This window comes from Cololabis saira, chromosome 3 (genome assembly GCF_033807715.1).
Source record: "Cololabis saira isolate AMF1-May2022 chromosome 3, fColSai1.1, whole genome shotgun sequence".
NCBI classification, from domain to species: Eukaryota; Metazoa; Chordata; class Actinopteri; order Beloniformes; family Belonidae; genus Cololabis; species Cololabis saira.
The window spans coordinates 32,363,390-32,387,161 of record NC_084589.1 but is presented as its reverse complement, the minus strand read 5'-3'; the positions used below and the strand labels follow the sequence as shown (position 1 = coordinate 32,387,161).

The window sequence follows — 23,772 nt, the reverse complement described above, 5'->3', positions numbered from 1 at the left end:
GTCAGACAAAAGAATATTTTGAAATGTAAGAAGGGGGGGCATTCACAAGCCGAGGCTTCAGCCCTGACCCTTTGGTCCTAAGTGTTCATGCTTGGTGGTGACCAATAAATATCATTCATTCATTCATTCGTTCATTCATTCAACAACCCCCATAGTGCAAACACAGACCCCATGGACAGTCACACAAGAACAACCCAATTTCAGCCCATTTATATCTCAGATGGGCACCACATACAAATGTTAGCAGGGGCTTCTAAGCTTAATACTTAGATGGCAGGAAAGTTTAACAGATTTATCTTAGATTCTGTTTTTTGCAGAGGAAATGGTACAATGTTGCACTTTAAAACAGTTAAAAAAAACAACCCCAAAACATCTTAAAATACTACACTCAGCCTACTGTGCTGTAATATCCAACACAAACACATATTAAACGCCACAAGGACAGCATCATGCACAAAAAATATCCCCTGTCCGAATATGGTTCCTGCACGAGTGACAGACGCTAAAGAGTGGGATCTTTCTCCCTCTTGTATTTCTAGTTGCGCTTCTCTTCACTGTCTCAGATGCATAATAGGTGTTTGGAGCGACGGCGGTGAAGGCGGAAGGGAACATGAGCTTGAAACCAGCGCGGATCTGTCACACCCCTTTTCTCTGAACACCGCAGACCTTAACCGAGACACAAACACTCACACTGGCCGGTCCGAGCTACAACAGCGCGAAGGCACGAGCGAGCCGGGAGAAAAAAAGGCTCTATCTGATTTTTCCCACATCATTCCGGGGTCCCTGAATGTGACGCATTGACCGACAACGCCAACCGGTAAGTTGTTTATTTCTTCAGTTTTGACGATTTTATTTCTCATCTTTTTTTTTCTTTTGATAATAGTATTTAATTTGAGCTTACAGTCCACGAAATGAAAGTTTAACAGCATGTCGGAAAAATATATTTTGTATATATCATCCCATAATTGCTATTAGGACGTTACCTTGGACACATAATACAACCTTGTACAGTGTCAGCATCATTATAGAGGGGATTTATTCTTACGTGTCCTTATCTAAACGTGTCTTTTATTGGATTCCGTGTTCTCCCGATGCATCATGCACATGCAATGCATGCGGGGGACACTCCAGGATGATCCCCCCCATCAGGAACAACACAATTTGCTACAAGATTGTGCTATTCAGTAGTTCACATTTTGCCTAGATCCTGCATGTCTTTGATATATAGTTTTCCAATGTGCAACCTCAGACCACCAGGGGGTTTCAGTAAAAGGAGCTGTTTAATTTGACTATGACTGTTTTTTTGAGTGCTGTTTTTGGTGGTTTGTCCAATGAAAGTTGTGATTACAGGCTTCACTGACAGTAAACAACTAGAATCCCGAGTAAAGCCTGCCAGATCACACAGCTATAAGAATTTGCTCATTTGTGTGAGTCTCCTGGTCCAGCATGATTCTTATTCTGGGGACCACTTGATGGAAAAAGGGAGAAAAAAAGAGGAAAACGTTTGAAGACGTGATGGATCCTGTTTAGCTGGCTGTGGGATCCTGGTTGAGGTGGATCGTCATCAGTAAACACCCCCTGCACTAAAAGAGTACAGTGACACATGACAAAAGGGTGTGCCTATGTCAAAGAATACTGGCTCAAACTGGGGTTGCAATACAGCCCAGTTAGTTTTCTTTCCAGTTGTAACTGGGTCATCCACTTTGGGAACACATGTGGGATAACTTGACTTGAAAGTGAAAGTGGCAAGAACACTGTGACTATTATTTTGGGTGTCTACGGTACTTTGTTTTGTTTTCAACAACAGAGGGAAAGTTAACACCTGACTTTTTCCACGTGCTGTCATACCCCTCTCTCAACCGATTGAGCTACAGTAGTTTCTCCAGAGTAAGAATGAAAGTATTCTGATGATCCTGATGAGCAGCATTATTGAAAAAACTGTTAATGCAGCTTTACCCGGAGATGCCAAGCCACATAAAAAGCAAACAAAGATGTATTTTGGAAAAGCATACTAAAACCACAAGTCAGTATTTTACCAAGTTGTTCACAACAGACCAAAATAGAGAGGACCTTTAGCTGCCGAGCTGCCTCTTGTATGCTGGAGAGCTCCACGAATGCGGTGATGACAGACAGCTCCGAAGTATGTCGGTGAGAGGATGTCACTGTTGCGCTGCCATTTTCCAGCAGCTTTTTCACACATCACTGAAACTGTACAATGGCTGTTGTTAACTGGGCTGATTACCGTCATCAGAATGAAATTGGGACGTTACAAGTACCAGATCTTTCCAGAAGACAATTGTCTTGGATGAGGATAGTGAATTAGCAGTCAGCAGAAAGTCGACCGCAGCTTCCAAGATGAACGGTTGCTTGTCTGTCAATGTGGATGATTAGTTAATAATAATGTTGCAGGAAATCCCTGCGTGCAGTCAGTCCAGCAACGCCCTGATGACAAAAGTCGACTGTTTTGCAGCCAAATTCTCAGGATTTATTTTAGTGAAAACCCCTTTAAGGCGGCAGCTGGTTTTATCTTGTCTCTCACAGCACTGCAAGTAGCCTCGCTATCCATTAACTGCCTCAGCGTGCATGTGACACGTCACACGGGAATACTAAGGGGGCCTGCTACATTTCAGTAACCAAACATTTTGCCAGTTGACAGTTGCAGTGGCTTTTCCGAAATAGTGCCTGGGGTGTCCCAGGGGCACGTATAGATAGCAAGTGTGATTCCAGCTGCCACTGTGGCATCCCACTGTTAATGACAGGACGCCTGATTGAGTGGACTGTTTCTCCTCAAACACTTTGAGCTGTGGCTCGGGTTGCACGACTATTGTTGATCAGAGCTTCTTTTGCCGTTACATGAAATAAGCAGCTGATGAGGATTACGCAGCTGTCGTTGTCTGCCTTGAAGGCAGTCTTAATTATGTGCTTGAATACGTGCGATTGCATCCCACTGGACCGGCTCAGTAGCTGTTGTTCCGGTTCTCATTTAGGCCACGTTCACTAACCATACTCTGATCATATTTGCTTTTGTTTCCAGTTCTTCTGCTGCAGGCTGTAGACCTGCTTTTCAAGTTTTACATGTTATTCCTGGCAATACTATACTGTTCTTGTTTTTTTTGTTTGTTTGATTTTAATCTTATTTTTTCCAAATGTGGCAAGAAATTGTAAAACGTCAAATATGAGATAGTCTATTTTTGATTTAGCTTAAAACATATCCTTACCATGTGTCTCCTTATAACAGTATTCCACTCTCACATCACAAAGAAAGTAAAAATGTCAATATTTTGTCAGACTAAGAGCTGACAAAGTGCAGTTGCACCAATTATTACATCAGCGAGACATAAGTGACGATGGTGAAGCCTATGGGGTAAATGAGAAAATTAGTGGAAAATGAAGAAAGAAAACCGTCCTCGCAGATCCATGAACATTCGTGTAAATGTGTGTCAGTAGGCGCACTGGTGTGTGGAAATGCAGAAGCGGGTGATTAAAGACCGAGCTAGCCGCAGCCCTCGCTGAGAGGCTGAAATGTCAGTGATTAGGACAGCGACCACACAGCGAGGAGCAAAGACAGCTGCAGCCATAACCCGGCTCATTGTTCAATTCAACCAGTCAGAGGCTTGCACACTTCATCCTTATTCTTCTCACAAGTAATACACGAATAAAGCTCTTGTGTGTTCATAAAGCAGTCATAATGGTGGAGTATCTTTAGCTGAGCATACAGTAGCGCCTCGCCGCTGACGTCCATTCAGAACCTTCGAGGTTGCCTTTTCCAGCCAAATGAAAATATCTGAATCACACATGTTTATTTGAGCTATCTAATTACAGATGCTTCTACTAATTCAATATAATCCACTAAAATTCAATTTTTTTTCTCCTCATGAGCCGCCTGCAAAGTTAACATTGTCTGAAACATTACGTCAAAAAGCAACAAGCCGTCACAATTTAAAGAATCCCGTCTTTATTCACAGAGGGGCTGGAATCGGCTCCATTTGACTGCCAGTCTTGAAATGTGCACAGTAAGCTAAAGCGGCGGTCTGTTGAGGCTGGGTCTTCAGGAAATTATTCCCTGGAAGCCAAAAACAACAAGCCGCCTGGAACGAAGAAAGTGGGAAGTTCACAGAGCATGAGGAGGAGGAGGAGGAGGGGGCGGAGGAAAATTGATCTGCTCCAATTCTCTCCAAAATAGTAGCAGGGATGCAGACTGGGCCCACCATGTGCTGGGGTGTGCAGTGTTTGAAGTCTCTGTTACGTGTAGTCGGCAATTTCCTCCCTCCAACGTCCCCCAGGACGAGTCTCATGAGGAGAGATGCATGATTTAATCCCGGGGTTTCACATACTCACGTAGGATTGTATGTCACAGATAATGCCCTGTGGACCTTGGCGGTGACTAGATACTCATACTATACTATGCCAATAATTCAGTTTTGGGGTGTACAAGTGAGGCCCTGCAGGAGTTGAGAAGCTCCTCAGTTGAACTTTAAAGAACAGTATCAGGAGAGATCATTAACCACAAGTAAATGTCTTTCAGTTTGCCATTGGAATAGCTGAATGTCTTCTCGTTAATGTAATGGGGATGGGGAGGTTTAAACATTTACGTTTGGCCGAGTCAAGGTCGCGTTTTGTCAGAAAGTGACATAGTGAACGAAAAACACAAAACAGCACTGTTGCAGTTTAATGAACCGTGCTGCGCTGCTTCCACCTTTTACTCACTGAGCTGGAGCGAGCATTGAATATTTTGAGCAAAGGCATTTTTCGTAAATGAACATTACTTCTTCAAAATACTCAGTTCAGTTATTTTTGGTTTTACTGGAGCAAATCTGGTCACGTTAAACCATATTTTTCTTATTACAGTTGTCACTTTTCCATGACTAATCTCTTATTAAAAGATGCTTCATGCTGAAGCTAATATTTTGTCTCTTAGCACCCGGCTACTTATCTATAACCAGTTTTATATTTCCTGATTTCCTAAATATACAAAGGTCTGGGAAATATAAGAAAACTATGGTGCATGTTTGTTTTATTTTATTTTATTTGATTTCATTTCTATGCAGTCTCAAAAGCCAAGAAGTCAGATGGCTGACAGAAGACGGCCCTTTATGCAAATGACCAGGGACTAAATAAAAGTGCTTCTGTTGGGATGCCCTGCTCTGCACAGTGCCCTCTTCCTTGTTCACAGCTGTTGTCTTTCTTCACTCAACTCTGCCATCGGGTCCACTGTTGAACCGCATCTCGGATGGTTTATCTCGGCTGCAGATTTTTCCCACACCGGATTTTTTTTTTTTCAAACTCAAATTGGATGGAGCCAGTGCTTTGAATAGTTGAGCTGATAAACTTATTTTTTATTTTTTTCCTTTTTCTTTTTATTCAAACACATGTGCTGCTTGCTCTTGTACTCTTTTTTTTTTTCTTTTTTCAATCCTAACTGGACTTTACAACGCTTCTGTGTGACAGTTTGAGGTGGGCTGAATGCAGTGATGTCCAGATTCACTAAATCCACCTCGAGATCTCGCAGCCGCTCGAGATCCCGATCGAGGTCACGTTCGTCCTCTCGGTCCAGAAGTCGCTCCAGGTCCCGGTCCAGGAAGCATCGCTACAGGTACGAACAGTCGTCCTCTCCGGAGGATTTTTTTTCCTGTGTGTTTGTGGCTGAGATCAGATTTCTTTTATATCCGTAGAGAGTATTTTGCACACTTCCTTTTATAATACATTTACAAATCTGTGCTTTGAAAGCCCTAATTCAAATGACTGACTCCACGGTCACGATGAAATCCCCGTAGCAGGTGGTTCATTGAGCACACACATTGATCTTTCCCTGACATTTGCAAACCTCTTTTATCTGAATTCTTTGCAGTAAATTTTAACTCTTTGTGTACAGAGTGGATGTGGAAGTACACCTTGTTGTTATGCTTTTAATAGCTCATCCTGTTATCTGTGTATACTATGTCAGACCTTGTCTCTGCCTTCGGTGAGGCTGTGAATGGACAAAGCTGGGGTTGAGTTATATTGGATTCTAGTTTTTCCTGGACTCTGGAGTAAAGAGGAAATTGATTTGTTTGAGAAAGAGTTCAAATGATGGTCAGGGACTTCAGCAAAGCCAGGTTATATTAGAGGACTGTTTTCATCACTTGTGAAAACATTTAGCGTTTAGTTCACTTTAGGAACATCTCTAAATATTTATCAAGCTTTTAATCAAGAAGGCACAGCTTGTCCTTTGTTACTTCAGTAGAAAAAGCTCAGACTGAAGAGGGATATTTGTGCATTTGGAGGAAACGGTGAGACTCTGCTGATGTCTTTGCTGTTTCTGGCAGGGTGACTGTGGCATCGCAGTAAAATGGCAGGTTTGCTCGTTTCCTGGCAGAGCTGCAGAGCTTGTATTAAAATTAGCGTGAAGAAGACGCATGGAAGGAATCCTTTGGTTTACTCTTGTTGAACCCGCCTTGGTTTGTGTGGTACGAAAAGCCGGAACCAGAGAGGCATGAACGCACACATTTGCTTAGATTTAGGTCAACGGATATTTACATACCTGGGGGAGCAACAACTGCACATGAACACATACAAATGTTCTCTAGTCCTACAGCTCAAGTACAAGTTGGTCCCCAAAATACTGCCTGAGAAAGCAGTTTTTTTTAGTTTTTTTTGTTTACCTGATATTATTTTTTCTGTTACCACCTTTGACTGCAGTGACACAAGCTGCTGAGTAGACATATTAATAGATTGTCGAAGTTGGCGAGATGCAGTGAACAGTAAATTCTCTCTTCCCACTGTCACCATCTCATGCTTATTACAGTGTCACCTCGTCAGACATGAAATATGCCTCAGTCTGCATAGATTGGCAGCTTTCAGCGAGACAAAAACCTCAAGTGAGGGTTTTGCTTTCCCGGACATCACGCAAAGAAGCTAAAGAGTAGAGTAGCTTTGTGCAGTTTGGAATAAAGATAGACAAGCAAATCTATGCATTCATTTTCTCCACCTGCTTCATATTGCTCCGGGTGTTTTGGGGCTGTGGGAGGAAGCTTAAAGAGCCACAGAAATAACCTCCCCACACACACACTGGGAGATCATGCAAATGTTAACCAAGAACCGTCCTGCAGTGTCATGACATCACTTTCACGCTCTGCGGCCCTTCCAGAGGCAAAACACCAGTGATTTGTGTCTAAATCATCTCTGAGAACTCTTCTCCCCCTAATCCTTTCGAAGAGCTCTTGTAAGTGGCAAACATAGGGTCAAAGGATTCCAGTTTTTTTTTTTTCCGTCCATGTGACTCAGTGCTCCACCAGAGCTACTCAGAGCGTCTGTAGCTGCTGCTACAAGTGTGCAGTGTTGTTCAGTGCGCTGCCGTCTCTCAGTCGCTCTGTATTCCAATGAAAAAACACACTAGGTGAGTTATGTGCTGTCGTTTTTGGTCTACGTACGTGGTTTTGTGTGCTTGCATGTGCTGTGGCGGTGCTTTGCTCTGACTTTGCTTTGCTTTTCTCAGTTTATAATAGTGTTATTCAAGATTTCAAAAACTATGCATTTCTTTTTACAATTAAACTTCGGTGGCGTTTTATTTTCGGAGAGGATTTTAATAGGAAATATGACTTTTCTAGTTATAGAATTAATTCTTGTACAGCTCAGTTAGTTTGATGTCTGTTGTGAGTTTGTAGCGTCCCATCTTTCTAATCACATCAGCAGAGAGTTGTGGGGTTAGTGCTGAAAAGAGGACAGAATCAGCAGATTGATGTTGCAATTAAACGATTAATTTGTGGAAGAGAAGAGTTTAGTTTATGGTGATATAATGTGAAGTCTGTGTGTAAGGTCCTGGTTATGTAGAGCCCTGCTGCCTATACAAGGTATTATATAGGCAGCAGTGCAGCTGCGCCCCCGTGTGGTCGACTCTGATATTGCAACTTGGCTCAGCAGCACAATCTCTGCTTTTCTCCTTGCAGAACTCCTTTGTGGGCCTCTCAAACGTGGAAAGACATATGTTATGTACCATCTTTTTTCCCCTTCTGTAGCTGCTATATTTTCCCATAACGCACATTTTATGAGATGTATAATTCCTGTGTTTTCCTTTCCTATCTTGTTAAATAAGCACTAAAAGTTATTCAGAGGTTCTTTGACCAAACTTTACACTGCAGTTTTCATTTTTGGGACACGGTACGCCTCCCTATGGACGTGTTCAGGAGACATCATAACCAGATGCCAGATTACCTCCTCAACTGGCTTCTGTTGTTGTGGAGGATGAGCGACTCTGGGTCGAGTTGCATCTGAATGGCGGGATTTCTCACCCTCTCTCGGAGGGGAAGTCCAGCAACCCTTTGGAGGAATCTCATTTCAGCTGCTTCTATCTGCAGCCTCGCTCTTTTGGTTACTACCCATAGTTTGTGATCACAGGTGAGGGTTGGAGCGCAGCTCAACCAGTACACAGAACCATGTTCATTTGGCTCCATGGGGGATAGATGGTGGAAAAGTGCCATCTAACATGTTGGTTTCATTGTTGTTCAAATGATCTGGTTATTCACAGATCTTATATTTTTTAAACACTTTGACACTTTGTCCTCATCGAGTGGAGACGTTGTCTTTCTGAACAAGGCTGATATCACTTCAACATAAAAACTTTCACCAAAGTATAAAGATGATCCTTCATATACAGCAGGGATATTCAACTGGCGGCCCGCGGGCCACATGCGGCCCGCCAGGAGCTTTTATGTGGCCCCTGGTCATATTTAAAAAAAGGGGGTGTTTGTTGGAAAAAAATAAATAAAATAAAAAATAATTAATAATATTTTTATAACTGGCTACTATGGACTAAAATGGTTGTGCTCAATGCTTAATATAATATTCAAATAAGGAAATCTTGGTGGAAAGTGGTGCTTTGTCATTATGGCGTGTTTCATTAAAAGTAGGTCAATATCAATTTCATTAAGTTTGCACAATGCATGGTTTCAAAATGAACTTGCATTCAAAATAATATTTCTTTATCTGAATATTATATTTAACATTCACAATTACTAAATCTGGAGACAATTAATACATAATTCATATGTAAACTAGATATATTCAAATGTATAATACAAATGTATTTACATAAGTCTTCGTCTTTGAGTGCAAAATACATTTTGAAAACCCCCACATTTTCAAATTGTGCGGCCCTCTCCATACAGTCCTTTTGCAGATGTGGCCCCGGCCGAATCTAGTTGAATACCCCTGATATACAAGACTGTCTCAGAAAATTAGAATATTGTGATAAAGTTCTTTATTTTCTGTAATGCAATTAAAAAAACAAAAATGTCATACATTCTGGATTCATTACAAATCAACTGAAATATTGCAAGCCTTTTATTATTTTAATATTGCTGATTATGGTTTACAGTTTAAGATTAAGATTCCCAGATTATTCTAATTTTTTGAGATAGAATATTTGAGTTTTCTTAAGCTGTAAACCATGATCAGCAATATTAAAATAATAAAAGGCTTGCAATATTTCAGTTGATTTGTAATGAATCCAGAATGTATGACATTTTTGTTTTATTAATTGCATTACAGAAAATCACAATATTCTAATTTTCTGAGACAGTCCTGTAAATGAAAAACTAAAGAAAATGTTCTTTAAAAGTTGGGTTTAGGGACTCAGCTTAGGATTTTTTTTATTTTGTTGCAGTTTATACATATCTCTCTCTCTCTCTCTCTCTCTCTCTCCTTTTCCTGTATTTCTTTTTTCTTTCACAGCTCCAGGTCTCGGTCAAGATCTCATTCTCCTTTCTCCAACCGTGAAAAGAAATATCCGCGGGGATACCAGAACAGCAGCCGGGAGTTCCGGGGATACCACCGTGGCTTCCGGAGGCCCTACAACTTCAGGGGCCGAGGACGGGGCCAGTTTCCTCGCGGGCGCTATCAGCGTGGAGGTGGCGGCTACAACTACTACAACAACAACAACAACAACAACTACCGCCCCAACTGGAAAAACTACAAGCAGCATCCTCAAAAACAGCAGCAGCAGAAACGTCAGCAGCCGCAGCCACACCAGCGGCAGTACAACAGTTCACAAGGACAGTCGCAAAACCTGCGTAAATGCTCCGAGAGCCCCACTCAGGGCCACTCCCACCGCTCTGACAGATCCTCTTCCCCCTTGTCCAGACTCTCTCAGCATTCTTGCTCCTCATCACACTCCTCCTCCCCAAAATGTAGGCCAGCATCCGTGCTGGCCAACCCGGCCTCCAAAAATGTCATAGAGGACCAAGTGGCCTCAGCAGAAGTCCAGAAGGGAGGACGGGGAGACGAGGAGCCAACGGAGCCTGTTGATTTATTGGCAGGAAGTGAGAGGGAAGGTTCAGGCGGTGGGAAAACGGAGGGGAGCTGGCATGACCTGTCAGACTGCAGCAGTACTCCAAAGAAAAGCAGCCCCCTGGCCTCCGCTGTGACTGCCGGTCAGAGCAGCCAGAGTACAAGTCAGGCGAATCCTGCTAAACTCCCAAATGATGCGAGCAATGGCGCCCCCATGTGGCAGATGGCAGCAAGCAAAAAACCCTCACATGAAGGTCTGAATCCCATGCTGTCCAGCTTTGACTTTTTCTCTCCCGAGGAATGTCTGGATGGAGATAAAAAAGCAATCTCTATCGCCTTCAGGAAGTAAGGCCAATTTTATTCTTAATTTCTTCTTTTAAATCACAGTTTCTGTTTTTTTGTTTTTTTGCAAGGTTCAAGTCAAATATGGTTCTAATAACAGGGTGCACTCATTTTCCCAGATTTGGAATGATTGAAATGTACAATTCAAATTAAAATTCATTACAATTCATTATGATTTCATGAAGGGCTGTTCGATTGATCGATTTTAAATCGTAATCGCGATTATGTAATTAGAACGATGTTAAAACGGGAAAATCGTAAAATCGATTTTTCACTTTTTTTTTACACCTTGTCTGCACACATATTAATGATTGATACCATATTAATGATTGATGGAAATACCTCTCAATACCTGCGACAAGTGCCCCATCGGAGAGGCTCTTTAGTGTAGGAGGGGGCGTTGTAACATGCCACCGGGCATCCCTCAAGCCAGATGCGGTACACCGGCTCGTGTTCCTTGCAAAAAACTTGCAAATGTGAACAGTAAATGTAATGACTGACATTACACACCTCTACCTCCTTCATGGGTTGCATTATTATTTAGCATGCAAAGACCCAGTTTAGTTTAATTAGAAAATGTCTTGTTTTATTTAATTGGAAATATAACTTACTATATGTTTGCAAGTGCTGATTTTTTTTTTTTTTCCAGAGATAAAACTTTATATTTTATTATATTTTTTAAAACTTTTTTTCAACTTATTTTACAGAGTTTTGCACTTTATTCATTCATTTTTGGTTTAATAAGAGAAAAGTTTGCACTTAAAGCCCAATGGGGCAAATGTTCAATAAAAAAACAGCATATTTGAAATCATTTCTTTGCCTTTTGTCAATTCACAAAATAATCGTAATTGTAATCGAAAATCGGATTTTGAGAGAAAAAAATCGAGATTTTATTTTTGGGCAAAATCGAACAGCCCTAATTTCATGTCTTTGATGGGTAAAATTCTTAAATTTGACTATTTTAAAGAAGTCTTTACTCAAATGTTTACATTTTTCTCTATAGCAGCATGCTTTGTAAGATACAGCTCCTAATTTCTTTCATTATTTAGGTTTTTGGAAGAGGAAAATAAAAAATCTAACCCTGCCTGGGAAAACGCAATGAGCACAGATGCTAATGATGTGGATGTGGAGAAGGGGAAAGTAAACGGCAAAGCATCAGCAGCTGCGTCCGACCTGAGAAAGCACAGAGAGGAAAGTGAGGATGTGGTGTCTCTGAAGAGCTTCTTAAAAGCTTCCCCTTTTCTGTCGGCCGAGGAGGAGGAAGAGGAGGAGGTGGTCGCTAAGCCTCCTTCCAAATCACTCCACAAAGGCCGGCATAACGGTGAAGAGACCTCCAAGCCGAAGAGCAAGGTCACTCACTCGGCCAGAAAACTCTTTGAAGAGTGCTTTGCCAAGTGGCAGACTGCGGCGTACTCGCAGTTTGTGAATGGCGACCTTGACGCCGTGGGAGCGGAGGCGTATTTCAGTGGGAAGCAGGATAAAGCAGAGAGGAGCGCTGCTGCTCTTGCTAAGAAGGAGTTCACCAAGAAACTAGAAGAGCCGTCTGCAGACATGAGCAGTAAAGCAAGGAAGATGGCAACGAGTCCCTCCATCCCGGCCTTTACCTCAACAGTGAGGAGGAGCGGCGACAGAGAACTGCTGACGGTCGGAGGACAGGACACACCTCTCATGTCCTCAAGAAAAGACAAGGCAAAATTTAATGTCAAAATGGATTTCCTTGGAGACGGCCTGACTAGGTGGGTATCATTAATAATGATTTTCTTTAGCATTACTTTTTTTTTCCATTGGTTTCAATAACTAAAATGTTGTCTTTGTCCTATTTTTTTACATTTCATACAACATACTATTGTTTTGGGAGCAGGATTGTAATGCTAGTAGGAATGGGCGATATTTTACCGTTCACGATAAACCGTCAAAAATATTCCCCACGGTAAGAATTTGTCATCTCGCGGTAAAAATGATAAATTGAGGAAATGAGCCTGAAAGAAAGAAAGAAAGAAAGAAAGAAAGAAAGAAAGAAAGAAAGAAAGAAAGAAAGAAAGAAAGAAAGAAAGAAATGAGCCTGAAAGAAAGAAATGAGCCGGAAGTAAGGAAGGAAGGAAGGAAGGAAGGAAGGAAGGAAGGAAGGAAGGAAGGAAGGAAGGAAGGAAGGAAGGAAGGAAGGAAGGAAGGAAGGAAGGAAGGAAGGAAGGAAGGAAGGAAGGAAAGAAAGAAAGAAAGAAATGAGCCTGAAAGAAAGAAAGAAATGAGCCTGAAAGAAAGAAGAAAAGAAAGAAAGAAGGAAAGAAATGAGCCTGAAAGAAAGAAAGAGAAAGAAATTAGCCTGAAGTAAAGAAAGAAAGAAAGAAAGAAAGAAAGAAAGAAATTAGCCTGAAGGAAAGAAAGAAAGAAAGAAAGAAAGAAAGAAAGAAAGAAAGAAAGAAAGAAATTAGCCTGAAGGAAAGAAAGAAAGAAAGAAAGAAATGAGCCTGAAAGAAAGAAAGAAGAAAAGAAAGAAAGAAGGAAAGAAAGAAAGAAAGAAAGAAAGAAATTAGCCTGAAGGAAAGAAAGAAAGAAAGAAAGAAATGAGCCTGAAAGAAAGAAAGAAGAAAAGAAAGAAAGAAGGAAAGAAATTAGCCTGAAGTAAAGAAAGAAAGAAAGAAAGAAAGAAAGAAAGAAAGAAAGAAAGAAAGAAAGAAAGAAAGAAAGAAAGAAAGAAAGAAAGAAAGAAAGAAAGAAAGAAAGAAAGAAATTAGCCTGAAGGAAAGAAAGAGTATTTTTTTTATCGTCATTTTTATCGTTATCGGGATAAATGCCAGAAATTATCGTGATACATTTTTTAGTCCATACCGCCCATCCCTAAATGTTAGAGGAACATTTGACCCTCTCTGTCATGAAGAAGAGCACTGAACCAGAGAATGTGTGTTTGTCATTTCAGCACTTTGGACATTTTGGCCGAAGAGCGACAGTTGTGTCAGGACCTTGTGCAGTCCTCGAAAAAGAATCAGGAGTTTCGCTCCATCTTTCAGCACGTTCAGGCCCCTCAGTCGCAGAAGAGCCCGTCTGAGCTGTTTGCTCAGCACATCGTCGCCATCGTTCACCACGTTAAAGGTGAGTATCACTGCTCGGCCGGGGGACCTAGGGAGTAATTCAATTTCAAGTCAAATGGTGTCCATGGTAAAGTTGGATTAGTTACAGGTTGTGTTTGACTAGTTCCTGGTCGCTAGAGTAGGGGGCAATGAAGTGAACTCATCAGCAGAGTTTACCTTCAAATACAATTTGCAGACGGCACGGTGGCACAGCTGGTCCTGGGTTCAATTCTCGCGGGGGACACTGGGTGAGGTTGGCAAAGGGCCTTTCTGTGTGGAGTTTGCATGTTCTCCAAGTGTTCCCTTGGGTAGCTAATGTGAGCTACTCTCACAAAAACAGTCCTGTTTACTCCTCAAGTAAAGGAGGAGACTTGAGCTCAGAGCAGGGCCTCCCGGGGTTGGCAGAGGAGAGCAATGACCAGGACTGACTTAGGTAGCAGTCCTGGGGGGGAAAAAATGGGAAAAAATCAGGGATAAAAATATAAAAAAACAAATATGATTTGCATAGAAATTCTAGATTGTAGAAAATAACTTTTCATGGGAAGAATTCACAGGTGAGAAGTTCCTCTTCATATGTTTTTCTTAACAAGACTATAGTGAAAATATTTTTTTTTTCCCAACTGCATTCAGGTTCTTCAGGTAAAATTTCAATTTTATTCTCTCCAACTCCCATATATAATCCTGTTAATTGCTGCATAATTTTGCAACCCTAGCCGTTCCTTACGACACAATGTTTGATTTATTCACAAAGCGTTTCTTAGTAACAAATGAAGGCATCTGTTTTTGCAGAACCACACACCATGATGTTTCTGGCTCAGCCACTGGCTTTACCCAAAGTGAGCTTGAGTTGATTTTCCAATCCGCGTCGCGGATGCTTTTTTCAGGAAGAATAAGCAGCGGATTATAGCGTAATTTGGGAGGAATGTGTAACCACACAGAGGACACATTTTGTGATTATCAATTAGGGCACCGTTCTATGGATCGGTGCAGGACGCCAGGCAGTTGAAAAGTAACGTGCCGTTTCCACAGATTCAGTTATCTCTCATCATTTACCCTCCCAGCCCAGCACTTTCCGTCTTCTGGCACGACTTTAAACGAGCGATTCACCATGTACCAAAGACAAGCTGCAGAGAAGGAAATGATGAAGCCAAGAAAAAGCCCAGAGATACACAGGTAGAGTCGCCTATTGAGTGACCCTCTCACCTTCAGTGTGCTGTGGCTTCACGTCTTCTTTTAACAGCTTTCAGGTATTTCTTTCCCCTTTCCTTATCTGAAAAAACGCAGATTATCTTTTTTTAAATCTCATGCTTGGTGAAGGTCAGTTTTATTTTTTTCCCCCCTGCATTTGTTGTCTTTTTTTTTTCGCTTTTTTTCCCCATTTTGTGTTTGTTTTTCTCAAATTCAGTGTAGCTTACAGTCTTTGACACCTGCTTATTGTTTGCTTGTTTATTTGCCATCTTAATTCTCTTGTCTCGACTGTCTCCCTTTGTCACAGGCGAATTGACGTTTCACCAAGTGCTTTTAAGAAACACCCTCAACTTTTTGAGGGGATGAAAAGCTCAGAGGAAGGCACTTACAAGGTGACTGAACACTTTTCAGTATGACATGTGTTGGAAAGACAAACAACAAACAAGATGCCATTAGACTGCACTCTTTTAAGGCCCGTGGCTCTCTGCGAGTGGCAGCGGTCTAAGAAATGAAAAAAGAGGGCACTTTGACTTTGTTGTCTGGCCTATGTGGTGAATTGTCGGTATTGTGGGCACAAGCCTGACAGAGGCTAAAAAGAAAGACAAAAAAAAAAAATCAAATACGGTCAGAAAATGGAAGCATCTCAGACAAAGTTTGCCAAAGGACTCTAAACAAACATTTTTGTAAGTATTATCCACGAAAAAAACAAAGACAAAAGTTCAATAAGGAACATTTATAACCCAGTGCAAGCACGCCGTGCACATGTGCTTGTGTTTACATGCATAACACGCTGAGTCATGCCTCGTAGAGTTTCTTTCATTGTCGCAGCGAAACGAAGAGCAAACACAACCGACTGAGCTTCAGTCAGCATGAACAATCGTCATGCTCTGTTAGTCCTGACTGTTAAAGGCCTCGCTGCACGTTGTGCATGTCTTAACCAAATCCCCATTAAGCACATTTACACTGATATTTTTCAATCATTTCCCAAAGCATATCTCAAAGTTCACCGTCGCTGTAGCAGGATAAGCAAACGTACAATGAAACTTGTTTGACGCAGGAAACCGGTTAGAGAGGAGTGGGTTTTAAAAGTGTTGTGTCTTGAAAACTAAGTACACTTTGTTGACTACATTTGACATTCTGAAATGTGGAAACCAGCTGTTGGAGGGTTGTAACCCTTAAAATGATGCAACATTGGTGGCACTTGCTGCCTCAAGAGCTGGATTTTTATCCCACATTCAAAACCCTTCCTGAGCACAAAACTTTCCCCCTCTCCATGATTGGATGAAACCGTGTTTGTTATGGTTACAGGCAGTACTCGAGTTGAGGGGGGATGAGGGGGGATGAGGGGGGATGAGGGGGGATGGCATCCCCCCTGAAATAAAAACGGTCCAAATCATCCCCCCTGTAAAACTGCCATCCCCCCTTTCCATCCCTTATGCCATTTCATCAATGAATGTGGTTTTACTGCTATTTCAACATTTAGAGTCATCACCAGAAAAATAACGCCATAAAAATAACTTATTTGACAATTTTCACCTGTTTCAAGTACATTTTCACTTTAAATAAGTAGGAAAATCTGCCAATGGGACAAGATTTTATCTTCTTATTACAAGCAAAAAAATCTTGTTCCACTGGCAGATTTTTCTACTTATTTCAAGTGAAAATCTACTTGAAACAGGTGAAAATTGTTGTTTTTTCCAGTGATGATTCTTGTTTTAAGTGTAATGAGATTTTTTTTTTTACTAAAATGAGACATTTTAACTAGAAATAAGACAAATATTCTTGTTAAGATTTTGAGTTTTTGCAGTGATCCATTTTACTTATCCTGTGAAGGACAGAGTCATATTGATAAGTTCAGAAAACTGTTTTTTATTGTTGTGTTTTGATGTATTTGGTGTAAGCCCAGTGGATATTTAAAGCTTACAGAAGGCTGTATTTAACTGCTGCTATGTCATTCCTGCAGTATTCCTGCAGGTGTTTTGATCAGTGCTATTATTTGTAATATATTATATTATTTGTAATCAGCACAAATTATCTGTCCCTGTATGATAAAATCCACCATCCCCCCTGAATTCTTTTTACAACTCGAGTACTGGTTACAGGGGTGGGCTTTTAGAGCCAGAGCTGTGTATGAAAACATTTTTTCTTTTTTTCGTCTACAGCGTACTTTTGAAATGAACAGCTCATAGATGCGAGAAGATTTTTGCTGAATGTGACAACACGTGTTCTTGGTTAGGAATCACGTTAACTCGCATATGCTTTGGAGAATGGTTCAGAAAATACCACAAACAGATATGAGAAAAAGAAAGAAAAAAAGGTTCGGCCTTTTCAATGCATTGGAAAGTTCTCACCAGAGTGGCTCCATGTTGTTCAGGCCAGCTGGATGTCAGCAGATTTTTTTTTCCCCCCTTTTTCTCACAGAGCTCACTGTTTAATCTACAAACCAGCTTGGCTGAGAGCAGACTGATAGCATTTACATGCTAATCCAAAGTCTGTCCACGACGTTGTGTTCTGTGTTTTGGTTTGTTCAGGACGGCGGGGAAAAAGCGAAGGCTGACCCAATGGACCTCCGTTTGGACATTGAGCGTCGAAAAAAGTTTTCCACCTATGAAAGGGATTATAATCAAGAACGTGGAAGAGCTGTGGGGGAATCCTCCGATTTTAGTAGGGAGAGATCTGAGGAAAAGCTCTCCAAATATGGCAAGAAATCAAAGTATGTGTAATTGCTTTGTCTACAATTCTGTTAAATAATGCTGTCCACATATCTTGCAAAATAAGCATCTTGGCATGACTGAATTTGCATTTGCAGGGACAAGAAGCGCTCTCGCTCCAGTTCGTCCTCATCTTCCTCCTCATCCAAATCTCATAAAGATGAAAGCTCATTACGTGGCAAGTCTGAACCAAAAGATGAGGTGGCCGACAGGGCGAGGCCGGGTCAGAGGGAGCCACCAGCTCCAGCTGAGGGAGGATGGCCACATGGAGGATTTGTGAGTTCAAGCACACGTGTACTTTGGTTTTCACTGTTTTCCTCTGTGTCAGCTCATTCTCAGTTTCTTGTTTTTTTTGGGGCGTTTTTCTTTCTACAATTACAGCAAATACGAATCTCTGGAAGAAGCTGGAACAAAGATAACTTTCAGGGAAACAGTTCCCATAGCAACCCTCTGAATGTTGCGTCACAGCCCAAAAGTGCAGACTGGGACCCAGAGTTTACTCCCAAGAGCAAAAAATACTACTTGGTAGGGTTGTGTACTTTTGTGGGACTGCTTTTTATTTGCAAACTGATTAAAATGAATTATAGCATTTATGTCAGTTGAAATCACATGAAATCAGTCACTTTGTTGTTCTTCCTTGACGCATCTTTCCTTGTTAACTCTTCAGCACGATGACAGAGACAAAGAGCCTGAGTGCAAGTGGATGGACGGCCGAGGGCGAGGGCGGGGAAGCCTCCCGAGTGGAAGGGCACGATTCATAATCCGCAAAGCCACCGGCGGTGCCAGAATGAATAGCCCCAAATGGGCCCTCGATAAGTTCCAGGCCAATGGGGAGCAAGGTGGCAAGGAGGGAAGCGGCGCAAAGCAGGACCACAAGGAGCCGGAGATGGGTGGGGATACTTGAGCAGCGGAGCATGAAGGAATCTGCTGGAAATCTTAAGTCTTGTTCATCCACCACAGCGGATGCAGAAGTGGCGGTTGAAATGCTTTAATATTATTGTTTCAGTTTCAGAGCAGTTTTGACAACAATCGGGACTAGCAGAAAACACTTTTAAATGCCGCTTCCTATGAAACTTCAAAGGCTGTGCTACTTTTTGTTCTGTTTTTGCTTTTTTGTTTTGAATTGTTTCATGCAGCCTTTTCCATGACGGATGTTTTTCCCATCGAGGCGGTAAGAAGAGCGCTCCTCCGTAATGGCCCTGGTATTTTGAAGCAGCAAGAAATGTACTTCTCATTGTTAATCAACTAAGTTTGTGCCTTATACTTGTGGAAGAGAAGGATTCTCTGAAGTGTGGTCTCGTCTGGATGAAAACGATGGCAGGAACACTGTACTTCTACTAATTGTTGACACAAGCACAAAAAGATGACCCTGGTTTGACAACGGGACCAAACTCTGCCGGGTCGAAGGTCGCACTTGCTGTCCGTCGCTCCGCAGCATCCGATTGATAACACTAACTGGCAGCACAATTCATCTGTCTTAGGCTGACTACTCGTGCATTTAATTTGCTCATGAAACTTTTTTTGCCGTATCTTAGCTTGACCACAAATGCCACTAGAATGTATATGATTGGCAAACATGACACGTTTTTCCTGCATAGACATTCATTTTAGTTTTTGTGTCTGACTTTACTTTGAAAGAGGATTAGTGTTTGTTACCTTAGACTTTAATGTATTTTCTCTGTGTTTGCAAGATTTTAATCAGTTATAAAACATGAAAATATTGGGAAAAAAGCTTATTTTATATGGTAGTTTCCACAGAGATGAGAAAATGCTTGATGAGTGTGTGTATTCTGTGCTAAGCGTTCTTTTTTTTTAAGCCTGGGATAGAACTGGGTTACATCATTTGTTTGCCTCGTTGCTTGTAAATTAAAGGCCAAACAGACAGAGATTCCTGTTTTGATTGTTTAAAGATGAACTTTTGGGGGAATATTCCTTTTTTTTCCTGTTTAGTTGTCACTGTTTTCTAGACTGTAAATTAAAGAGACACAGGATATTTTGATAATTGTTTTCATGTGTCTTTCATTGAACTGGATCTATGTGATTTTTCAGACCAAAACAGATAACAAATATCAGTTGAGTGTTAACAGGTTCACAAGTTAATCATATATTGAGGTGAAAATGTGTATAGAAAGATAGATATTTATCTAAAAATGTGTGCATGAGTGGGTGATCATTAAAAATGAAGCTTAAAAGTCTCAGCTGGCAGTTTTCATGACTCCATTTAGATCCGTGTTTTTAGAGGTATAGCTAAGATCCGTATGAAGAGGAAAAGTAAAGCTACTAAACCTTGTTCATTTCAAACAGTTCAAATAAAGTCTCAATTAAATTCTACATGTTCCACCAAAAGTTGTTAATGTTTTAAATACTCTTTGGGGTGTCCGTGCTCTTTTACCTCTGCAGGAAGGTGAGAAGGTGCTACTTGCTTAGCTCATTAGATCACAGACATGAAACGATTCTTGTTTTCTTTACTTCGCTGCTTCTTACCAACTAAATACCTTCTTGGCCATAATGGCAACAAACTCTACAGAACAATGAACTGAAATAAACAAAAAGTTCCTTAAAGCTATGAACCTCCACTTTAATATAGGATGAATTACTATAATTTTTTATTTACATTTTCGGAAATATACAAAAAAAGTCAACCAAGCCAGAACCTCAGAACCCCCAAGTGTGCTTCATGGAGGTCTGTGAAGACAAATCAATAACTCCCTAACACATTTTCAAACGGTTTGGTTTCCTACAATGGCCCATCTTCATGATACGCGGTGCATTTTTCAAAGTGGTGGTCAATGTCAAAGTCCTCCCAGTTTTATTCTGACTCAGGATTATTTGCAGTTGCACTTTTTGTATATTTGGATCCATCTGCTAAAATGTTTAATTATGAACATTTTACATTAGAGTACTGAAACAAACAAAGATTGCACTGAAGACTGTTTAAGTTGTGCAAATATAAACCAGTCCAACGTTTGGACATGGGACAGTGTGTCCAAGCATTTGACTGGTAGTGTGTATATGCAAATATATATAAATATATATATATGACATTGAAATCTTAATGTTTTCATGTTTAGGACATGTTTAAAGGAGCATGAGGCTCCTTTTAAGAAATGAGACTCAATAGCGCTACCCTTCGCCACGACGGCCGTCGGGGGTACTGCAGCCAACAGCGAAGCCGGCACGAGAGAACGGGGAGAACGTGCATGACGTCACATCCGCAGGACAGCGCGGGAACTTCGGGCCCAGAATTGCAGCACATTTTGCAGCACACAGCCTGTTAGTACAGCGGATTACCAAAAAACTGTGCACTTTTTGAAAAAAGCATGAAACTTCTACCACTCTTAGATGATACCATGAGGTTTATTTTCAGATGTGGAGGACAGTCAGATCTGACCCCTGAGGCCCTGGAGAGGTCAAATTCAAAATGGCCACCAAAAATATTGACAAATGCTTAACTTCGGACCAAGCGCAGTAGAAGAACATTTAAGATGTCATTTCCCACTAATTTTCTAGGTGCCCATTCAGTTGGTGGGTTGGTTTTGAGACCAATAGAATTCAACAAAATTCCTTCAGATCAATGTCAAGGTCAATTTATCCAGACAAAGGGAGGCGAAAGACGGAGAAAGGTGGTTTATTTCCCAAATAATGAAAGTAACAAGTGATTTTTTTGATGATGACAAGAATTATTATAATAACTTATATTAATACAGCACCTGTCATAAAACCTACTGTAAGGTTGCATAATAATCAAACAAACAATCAATAATGGATCACATAATGGAAATCAAATTTCTTAGTCATGAAGGACTAAACCCTAACACAATCTCCCGAACAAAAACAGAGATCAGTACACGCAAGTGCAGCTTTGACACATGTGCACCGTCCAGTGCACCCTTTGCGGCAGTTACACCGGATCAGCTCATGGCAAGATTTTGATGCTTCAGGGAGAGCTGTCCAGAATGGCTGCCACCCAGTGGATTCTTTTCTCCAACCCCAGTCAGATGGGTCTGGGATGTTTGGATCCAAGACCAGTGACTGGTTCCATAGGTTGGCCTGAAAGCAAGTCCTCTTGATGTGCTCCTTGAGGGCTGCCTGGGTTGGAGGGATGTTCTCCAAAGTCCTGGACTTCTGGGAGAAAAGATATTTCCTGGCATCGTTTACCTCCATGCATGCACTGGTTCGGTCGTACATCAGCACCACAAATCGTTCGATCAGTGACCTTGATCCTTCACCCTCCCAGGCTGTCTTCTTTCCTCGGCCAGCAAATGCAGACACAGTGTCACACCCAGTGAAAGCATGAAAGACGGGGAGAGTCAGGCACTTGGCAGGAGTCATTGTGGCAACAATTTGGTGAATAGGAATGTACCTGAAGCTCGGTCCAACACCAAAGGCAACCCACAGCTCATCAGGAGCTATTTTGCTGAAAGAAGACACTGCCAATACAACCACGTCTGTATCAACTGTACGTATGGTCACCTTCTTACAACCCTTCTGCACAGCATCTGCCGCGTGCAGAAGTAGTCGAGTGTCAGCCTCCTCTTGCAGGCATGGGGCAAGGCAGGCCACACATGAGTCAGTAAGAGAGCAGAGCACTCCAGTTCCATCAGTTACATACAGTTCCTTGCCCTGTGCAACAGGCAGGCGAATGGCTTCTCGTGTCAGGAAAGAAAACAACTCTGTTTTGTTGTCATCGCATCGAAGGAAGTCCTTCCAGTTCTTGGGCATCGCATTAAGGGATGCCGCTCTTCTCCTCATGCCCTTCCCCCTTTTCTGCCTTGTTGAGGCTTTCAGACTGGCAGATAAGTATACATCCCAAACAAGGTCAACACGGGAGCTTACATCAAGTTGAGCAGAGATGTATGGTGCAAAAACAGTTTCACCATACTCTTGGAATGTTCTTGATGTATTTGGATTCAGCATTTGAACCACAGCTGCACCATCTAAAATAACTGCATCAGCCACGGGGACACTCTTGTTTTCGGGCAGATTTGACTCCAGACATCGAAGAAGATCAGCTTTAACCCCAAGCCGAAGTTTTCCTCCACTTGACAGAGCTGGGGGTGCTGCCGGGTTTTTCATGGGAAAAGAAATTGTTGATGTCGCCATCTCTTGTTTGACACGAGATGTACATCCTTGAAAAAAGACCACAGTCACTCTTCAGTGCAGCAAGTTGTGCCTTCTCTTTTGACTTGACCTTGACAGGTGGCCTGCTGAACAGTGGCAACTTGTTCTTTGGAAGAGGATGTGTGATAGGTGTTGTACACTTATCCAGCCTTTCAGTCACAAACTTAGGGCCTGATTTACTGCGAGGACTGCGCCTCTCAAATGCGCACAATAGCACATGCAATTCATTTAGTACTTTTGCCCTGATGAATAATCAATATGGGGCGTACCCGCCAGAAATCGCTAAATACTGGGAGGGGAAGATGCAAATTGGTCCATTTACCACGCGCAATGAGATTTACCAAGCCTGAAAGTTTTTGCGTGGATTGTGATTGCGTCTGTATTTAATACGTTCGAAAGGAAGGTGCTAATCTCCACATGCAAAAGGAGAAATATTTTATTTGAATGTTAAATCGAGTATTATTCAGCAAAAGGTTGCCACAGGAGGCACATTCATATTTGTATTTGTGATAATAAATAAATCACGTGTTTTCATGGAGAAAAAAGTGTTTCTTATTGTGCGCCTGTTCTGCAGTCATACCCCGGTGTTGTGCCGTATTCAGCCCCCCTGCCGTGAAAAGCACCCCCTCGTCTGACAAAAATTATATTCTCATTCCGTGTCATGTTCTGTTTAGCGTCCAGTTTTGTGTTAATGATTCATGTTGAAATGCGCTCATGGATTCCACAATAGTCATACTTCCCACAATCACAGTCACAGATAACAAGAATCGGGTAAATGGTTATTGATGTCATTAATTAATAGCCTGCTTACTGTGTTGTCTTCCATAATATTTGTAAATATATATAATATAAACTCCTAAGTATGTGTTTGTGTGAGTGTGTATATATAAATATATTGAAGTGTCAGTGTGCTGTTTTTTTTCTTGGTCTACTTATCATTGAATATACGAGGGGGTGCTTTTCACGGCAGGGGTGCTGAATACGGCACAACAATTTGCCTCTTCCACTAATATCTCTAACTCCAACTCGTCAAATTTCATTTTGCGCTTGCGACTTTATCCTGCATTCCATCCAGACTC

The 23,772-nt window shown here is 41.5% G+C and overlaps 1 protein-coding gene across 2 annotated transcripts; it reads left to right on the top strand.

Annotated features, from left to right (window-relative positions):
• The first annotated feature begins 589 nt into the window (after positions 1–589).
• Positions 590–19,574, top strand: thrap3a (thyroid hormone receptor associated protein 3a). 2 transcript variants are annotated; one of them, XM_061717265.1, is made up of 11 exons: positions 590–817; positions 5,449–5,593; positions 9,709–10,608; positions 11,655–12,341; positions 13,523–13,695; positions 14,735–14,846; positions 15,169–15,253; positions 17,393–17,574; positions 17,671–17,848; positions 17,954–18,097; positions 18,240–19,574. In XM_061717265.1, the coding sequence occupies exons 2-11, from the start codon at positions 5,472–5,474 to the stop codon at positions 18,474–18,476; spliced, it is 2,820 nt and encodes a 939-aa protein (XP_061573249.1). In that variant the 5' UTR covers positions 590–817; positions 5,449–5,471; the 3' UTR covers positions 18,477–19,574. The 2 variants fall into 2 exon arrangements, with proteins under 2 accessions (XP_061573249.1, XP_061573250.1); XM_061717266.1 differs by lacking the exons at positions 590–817; positions 5,449–5,593 and adding an exon at positions 7,287–7,375.
• Positions 19,575–23,772: the final 4,198 nt, after the last annotated feature.